This window comes from Leishmania donovani, chromosome 31 (assembly GCF_000227135.1).
Source record: "Leishmania donovani BPK282A1 complete genome, chromosome 31".
Lineage (NCBI taxonomy): Eukaryota > Euglenozoa > Kinetoplastea > Trypanosomatida > Trypanosomatidae > Leishmania > Leishmania donovani.
This window is the reverse complement of record NC_018258.1, coordinates 854886-862324: the sequence shown is the minus strand read 5'-3', so window position 1 is coordinate 862324 and position 7439 is coordinate 854886. Positions and strand designations below refer to the sequence as shown.

The following is a 7439-nucleotide window of genomic DNA, read 5'->3' as shown; positions in this document are numbered from 1 at the left end:
GCCGCGAATACTCACACACACACACACACACACATATAGGGCGCACTGCCCACACCTCTCGCACCCATCAAGAGCGAATGGGGCAGTACACACGCGACGAGTGGTCGCTGTAGCGGCGCTGCTTCGCTGCATACCCCCCGACGCCACGCGTCGCGCTCGGTGTGCGCGTGCCGGGCTCGGGTCTGGATGGGCGGTCGCATGCTCACGGTCTGCGGACCCGATGGCGAGGGGGTCTCCCTCGACGAGCGCACCCGCGTCTCCGTGCAGATCGCACCCGGGGGCACCCGGGGGGACTTGGCGCAGGCGCCACGGACGACGGCGCGGATGCAGGCCACGCTGGCGCACCGGGCAGGGCGAAGGGGTGCGTTGTAGCCGAGGCCTGTGACTGCCGCTTCGCGTGCAGAACCACCAAGCAAACCGCCACAGCAAACTGCCAAGCGTCCGGAGGGGGTCCCCGGGCATTCACGTGAATGTGCGCACCGCTGTCCCCGGGTGGCCATGCGAGGACCCCAGCACCGTTTTCCCTCTCCACCCCCCGCGAGGGTTGGAAGGAGGGACGCGTGTGTGCGCACGTGCCTGCCCTCCCTGGCCCCCTCCCTCGAGCACTGCGCTCCTTTCACTCCCTAATGCCTCTGTGCGTGTATCTTGGTGCGCTCACCGGCAAGGCAGTTGCAGCATGCACAACTGCGGCGTGCTCGAAGGGCAGGGCAGCGACGCGTGGGCGGCCGCGCGTACACGTGCGAGAGCCAAGAGTCTGCGCTCTCTTTCCTTGTGCGCGTTTCCGACGCCCTCCCCTGTCGTGGCTGCGGCCAGTGGATCTGCTGTCAGCAATCACGCCACTAGCCTGAAGCACGCTTCGCTGTCCCTCTCCCACAAACGGATACGCGGCGAGCGGAGGAGCGCCCCCTCCCCTTCATTGCAGATCTACCCCGACCATACCTCCTGATGCTCTACCTCGCCCGCAGGCACCGCTGCCGCTCTCGGGGACGGGCAAGAGCGGCTCACCGGTCGGCAAGAAGGGCAGTGGCAGGCGTGGCGTGCTGCTGGCGCGTATTCGCCGCGTTGGGGTGCGCCTTATAATTGTCGGCTTCATCCTCTCTTCATTCGTGCAGGCGTGTGTATGCAGGAGTTGTGGACAGCTGACGCACACCGTATGCTGAGCGTGGAGAGGCGAGCATGTGGCGCTACGAGCAGGGTACAGAGCGCGTGCACCAGACGGCAGCCGCTGTCATGTCCCTGTGTAGTCAGCGGGCCTTTGTGATGCGGTCGGGAGAGGCACTGGCAACCCTGCGCTCGAGTTGGACAAAGGCTGCCGATTTCGGGGACTCGCGGTGGCGTCGCGCCAGCCTCCGAGACCCTCAACTGTCTGCACGGAGGCGCCGCCATCGGGTCACAAAGCACGCCGACGGGCTTTATCCCCGTGCAACCGCATCATCTACAGCCGCTGCTACGTGGGCCCGATGGCACACAAGCCCCAGCGGCCGCTGGCTGCGGCCATCAAGCACCCGGACAGCTCGCAAAGCGTCCCTAAGGCCACCTTGAGCAGCTGCAGTAGCTGCCCAGCGATTCAGCTGGCAGCGAGGCGCTGCGCCGGTGAGATCGCGTACATGGATCCACGCTCTGCATGGATTCGGCGCGACAGCCTGGCGCGCCGCATCTACTTCGAACTGCCGGGAGCATGCGTCTTCGGCGGCCAAAGGGCGTTGTGCGAGCTGTTTGCCCGGGCGCTGGCCTGCGACACCAGCCCCGCAATGGCCGCCGCTGCGCTGCGCGAAGGAGCTGCTAGAGCTTCTGAAGGATGGCGGAGAAGTGTTCTGTGATGCGGTAGTGAGGGGTGACGTTACTGCTAATCTCGAACTGCTTGGCGCAGTCGCTGTGATGGAGAACCACAGCGGGTGTTCCAGGAGCGCGGCGTGGAGGCTGCTTTCCACGCATCCCTCTGAGCGGCCGACGGCGGCGACGGTGTGAGAAGTCAAGGAAGCAATGCGCGCAGAGAGTGGCTTGGCGTTTGAACAGAATGAGTGTGAGTGCTTCTGTCCAGTACGACTTCGCGACGTCCCCGATGCGATGGCAAGGTTGGTTGCGGCTCAACTGTGGCTCGTGGTTGCATCTCGCGATCGTGTTTTTTTTCCCCTTTCCCGAGCTGTGATGATGCAGATGCGTCACCTGCACATCTTGTGTGTGTACCTGCTTACCCTTATTGCCGTTAGCCACACCATTGGCACTTGAACGCCACGCACGGGCGTGGCTGACGTATTTGTTGGGGGAGGGGGAGAGGTGCGCAACGGACTCGCGATTAGAAGGGTGTCCCCGCCTCTCCATCGGAGGCTGTTGTGTTTTCTACTTGAAGCTAGTGATGTGTGCTCCTCGAGTGTGCGTTCGCCCCTGTTGCGCACCCCCGCACTCACGCGGCCCCTAGAGCGGAAACGATGGCCATGTGAAACGGAGCGCCGATGTACAGACAGCCTCTGTGCGGCCTCTCGGCCACACCGCTGGAAGGAGCCCTCTACCATGCTGGATTGTGCAAGAGGCCTCGTTTCTTTTTTTTTTCTTTGCAGCGCGTGCACGTGTGTTGTGTTGGCAGGGTATGAAGTGCATCACTGCGGGAAAGCAGTGAATGGTGGAGAGGGTGGAGCGGGCCTCCTCCTCCCCCAGTGGCTTGCATCTGTCCTCGGCTGCTGCACCTCTCTAGGTCCACTCCCCTCCCCTGCCTATGTCGCACTGTTTGATGAATGGCCTCAACGACAGCCATGAGTGTTTATGTCTTGCTCTTGGGTAGCAGCGCAACCGGCTGGTAAACCTGTAAGCTTGTACCCCCGCATGTTCGAGTTCTCTTTCCGCTTTTTGCTGGAGTACTGGGTGTGTGTGTGTGTGTGTGACCCTTCCTCTTTATAGTGCCCCTCGTGCCGAGGCTTGTGCCCTTCTCCCTCTCCTTCCCTGCCTCTGACCCGATTTCCAGCCCTCATTTTGATTCCCGGCCGGCGTTGTGGCGCTAGGCGAAGAAGCCCGTCATGATCAATGTAGGTGTGCACACAACAGACGTACATGTATATATAACGTTTTGTGTTGAGCATGTGTGTATGTGGGCGTGGCGCCACATCCCCATTTCTATCGCGCATGTCTTCTTTTCTTGCTTCTCCCTCCTCAGCAGAGAACGGAGAGCAACCGCGTGTGTCTCTGTATGCCTAAGCGATCTCGTCTGCCTGCGTGAAGGTTTATCCGAGTGCGCGTGCTGTATGTTGTCATCAGCGCTGATTCACTGTATGCGTACTCTTTTGGTTTGGCTGCGTGTATGGGCGTCCATCTCGTTTCCATTCGCTTCTCTGGCCTCCCCTCCCCACTCCCTCTCCACCCGAACCTCTCGCTGTGGTTGGCATCTCATACTTCGCTTCCCCCCTCCTCCCGTCGTCCCCGCCAGCCCCGATCTGTTTTTCCTGCTTGTGCGAGCCTTCCTGTACGCCTGCTACGCCATGCACTCACCCCTCCCTCACTTTCCCTTGCACACCCAAGCGCCATGCACTATGCGCGCTGGTGCAGGCTAGCATCCCGCATCCCTTTTCTCTCCCTCGCGTCGCGGCGGCTGTCCAACGCGGCTCGTGGCGCGCGCGACGGCCACCCGCGCTTTGCACGGCATTGCCCAGTGGCACTCCTCCGTCAGCGCCGTCGTGGCCGCCGCACATCCCTGCTCTTTCTGTGGCGCCGCTGACTCACCCTGCGTGTTGCTTCTCTCCTCCCCTCCACGCAACAGCCAAGGTCAGCCTGTCGCAGCTATCGCCTCTGCGCTGCTCCAGAGCCAACTCCTCCTATCACCCCCTCCCCTTAATCCTCTGTCCATGTCGAGCCCCTTCGCTGTGCTTTCAGCGCTCCCCCTCCCCCCTCTGCATAGGCCCATGCCCCCCCCATCCTGCATCTCACCGCGAACCCTTCCTCTCGCAGGCACTGCGACCACATTGCACGTGCACGCATAGCGATGCGCCGTTGCTGAAAGAGTCACGCGCACAGCACGTCACAGCCTCGTCGTCTGTCGCTATTTCTTCGTTGTTGACATTGCCACCACCACTCACTGCACCCTTTCCTCGCTGGTTTCAAGCTCCTTTTCGTTCTCTCAGAGCCGCCCTTTCCTGCCCAAACGTCTACAGGCAGCGGCTCGCCAAGCTCATCGCCTTCAGCACCGTCAGCCGCAACGCCAACGTCCAGCTTGTAGGATACGAAAAGGAGTGCCTGCGGCTCGCCGGTGTCGAGGCGACTGTCGTGTAAAACCCGGTGAAGACGCAGGGCGGCATCGCGCTTTCGGGCCACAAGGATGCTTTGCCGGCGGATGGGCAGAAATGGGACACAGAACCGTTCACGATGGAGAAAGATGGCAAGCCGTTTGGCCACGGTGCACGCGACATGAAGGGCTCCCTCGCCGTTGTGAGGGCGCTGGTGCCGAAGTTCCTGTCGATGAAGCGCGTGAAGCGGACCCACGTTGCCCTTTCGCACGATTAGGACCTGTGTTGCCGTGGTATAGCGTATCTGCTTACGCAGCTGAAAGAGAAGGGCTTCAAGGGGGACGGCCGTCTCATCGGTGGGCCGGCGGGCATGAGGGTGGTGACCTGCAACAAGGGCTTCTGTGAGTGGCACCTGGAGATGCAGCGCAAGGTGATTCGCTCCTCCATGGCGCTCATGAGCACGAGCTGTAACGCCATCGAGTACGCCGCGCAGATCATCGCGGAAATCTGTGAGACCGCGCTGGGCATCACGAAAAGCACTGTGCAGGAGAGGAACTATAGCTGCCCGCTCGCATGCATCTCCACGGATGCCGTCATGGATGGTAACGCGGCGAACACGGTACCGGCGGAGTGCGACGTCATGTGCAGCGTGCGCCGTCCGCTTGGGCATCTCTGAGTGACAGGAATGAAAGCCGAGGGAGTCTCCTCTCCTGCGCCTCGCTTCTCTTAATCTTGCTTTGCCATGCCCTTTATCGCGCCTTTGGCCTGCTCTTTTCGCTGTGTGGCCCTCTCTGCCCGTGCACCGCCGCATCTCTCCCCCTCCCCACAAGCGCACGTACACCCTTCAACGTGTTTGAGAGCGTCCCGAATTCCCCGCGCCTCCCTCCCTCTCTGCCCTCTGGTCTGTCCCCTTCTTTTTTTTTCGGCTGGATTCTTTCGTTTCGACCCTTCCCACGCACATACCAATGTGAGGGTGCGGGTGCTGCAGCCCCGCTGCTCCCCCTGCCGCTGTTCCTTCCGCGTGTCTCTCCCTCACCTGGGCGCGTCTGCCGTGGGCAAATGCCGGAGACAGACCCGCTCCGCCATTCGAGCTGCAGCAGCAGGCTGTGCAGGTGTGTGAGCAGAAGGCGCTCTCAAAGTGGTAAGGAAGAGGGGAGGTATGTGTGGGCGGGAAGGAGAGGTCGAACGCGTGCTGAGAAAGAGCGAGCGAGGGTGGCGGTGGCGGCACCGTCTTCACGGCTGCCTCTCCTCTTCCTCTTGCTTTCTCTGTGAAGGACCACGTTATGACTGGGAAGAAGTCAAAACGAGGTGCAAAAGAAAGTGGTGTGGCTCTGTCTCGCTCGCTCGCTGGCTCTCTGGAAGGCGGAGGTACTGAACCGGCTTCGATAGAGTGGCACCGGTGATCCACACGCCTCACCCAAAGATCGTTGCGCCGCGAGGAAGGAGACTTTCGAGGCTCTCGAGATCCTGCTGGTACGCGCGCACACGCTGCCTGTCACCGCATATGCCTGAGGGGTCTTGCTGGCTCCTGTGCTTATCTGTGTGTGTGGAGGACAGTGCGGCTTTTTGTCTTCCCTTCCACATGCTTGGCAATGACAGATGCATCATGATATGCGTTCAGCAATGCCTTACCCCCTGTGGCAGAGCGGCAGTCACGGTGGCAGGGGTGGAAAACGCACGTGATGCAGCCTGGGCATGGCGCACCTCTGTCCTCACGTCGAGATGGAAACAGCGCACGGAGCCACAGAGCTGCACCAGGGCAACTCATTGATGCCGGTGTCGCTTCGCTATGCACTCGCCGCCGGGGTACATATCGCGAATACCTCGGCTGGCCCTGAGCAGAGGGGGCACTGCCTCAGCTGCTTGTAGCATCGCCACCCACTGGGTGCGCGCGGGGTGCAAGAGGAATCTCGATGGAAAACGCGCCGCCTCGTACGCATACACTCTCCCCACCACCCCTCACACACGCGTCTGTGCTAAGCCGGCATCTGCTGCGCATTGCTCAATCTTCTCTGTGGGTGGAGCACTGCCTCTGCGGTGAAAAAGCTGAGAGCTCACCGATCTCCCAGGACACCGGCGAGTTGAGAGAGCGACGCGGGGGCTCATTCCGTAAAACGGAACGGCCAGGCAGCCCACCCCAGCGCAGAAACGCGCAGCACAGACGTGCTGTCTAGCCATGATGTTGCCGCACGGCAAGCGAATCGGCTCCCCACTGCGCCTCCACCAGTCGGCGCTAAACCATGGAAGCGACTCAAGATGCGCGGGCTAACGAAGCCTGGGGCCTCGGCCTTCTGCCTTCCCGCAGCCAAGACGAACACGGTTGGCGGCGCATGCCTGTCCGCCGGTGTTGCAGCGCAGTCGCATTCTTCTCGGCACACCTGAAATAGTGGATGACGAGATCTGCTGCGTGCCCCCTGGTACCGTCGGCTCCTCTCCGCATGTGAGGTACCCCTACCCTCGAGGTGTGCAGAGGTCAGGTGCCGGCTTGGTCATCTGCTTGATTACTTACTGTCCACCGGCGGAAATGAGAGATGAGTAGGGGTGACACTCGTGGCTAGCGTCTGCCAATGCTGCATGTCTAACAGCATCACAGCAGGTTTGAAGGAAACAATACGTATAGTGGTGTGCCACCCTGTGTCTCCCTCTGCCGATCAAGAGCGATCGTGACTCGCGTGCAGCAGCGGATTTCTTTTCGCTCTCCCCCACGCATCGTCTCCACCCCAGCCACCCAGCGTCTCAGCCAAGTGAGACAGTTTCGCCGTTGTCGTCGTCATCCTCGTCAGTGTGTGCTCGGGGTATCCCCCCTTCTCAGGGAGGAGCACATTGCATCAGAAGCGTCTACCTCTTGAGACGCTTTCTACCGCCTTCCTCGTTCTTTCTTTCCTTGCCGCTCACCAAAAGCGCATCTTTCTACACACGCACCACACGCCACCATTTTACAGGTCCAACATCCTGAGATGTCCCACCCCACCAGTATGCGGGGCGATGGCGCACAGCGGCCATGCCGCCATGCCCGGTCCACCACCAAGGACGCTCACCGCACTCAAAACAGAGAAGTGCCGCCGTCGCGCTCGCAGCCGCGCCGCTCCGGATGTCTTGGCGTGCTCCAGGCCATCCGTGACGGCGTCATCAAAGCGGTGTACGTGATCGTTCCGCCTGGCGGCATTCTCTCCGGCGCCTTCAACATGGCGAGCTCTTCCATCGGCGCCGGCATCCTTGGCCTGCCGG

The 7439-nt window shown here is 61.5% G+C and overlaps 2 protein-coding genes across 2 annotated transcripts; both read left to right on the top strand.

The window, feature by feature from the left end:
- Window positions 1-4581: 4581 nt before the first annotated feature.
- On the top strand, window positions 4582-4887 carry LDBPK_311840 (acetylornithine deacetylase-like protein; the record flags this gene model as incomplete). Its single annotated transcript, XM_003863226.1, has 1 exon — window positions 4582-4887. One exon carries the CDS (start codon window positions 4582-4584, stop codon window positions 4885-4887), a length of 306 nt encoding a protein of 101 aa, XP_003863274.1.
- A 2281-nt stretch (window positions 4888-7168) lies between these two features.
- LDBPK_311830 (amino acid permease) lies at window positions 7169-7438 on the top strand (the record flags this gene model as incomplete). Its single annotated transcript, XM_003863225.1, has 1 exon — window positions 7169-7438. A coding segment is annotated over one exon (270 nt), but the record flags the coding sequence as incomplete, so codon positions are not given.
- Between the last annotated feature and the right edge of the window lies 1 nt (window position 7439).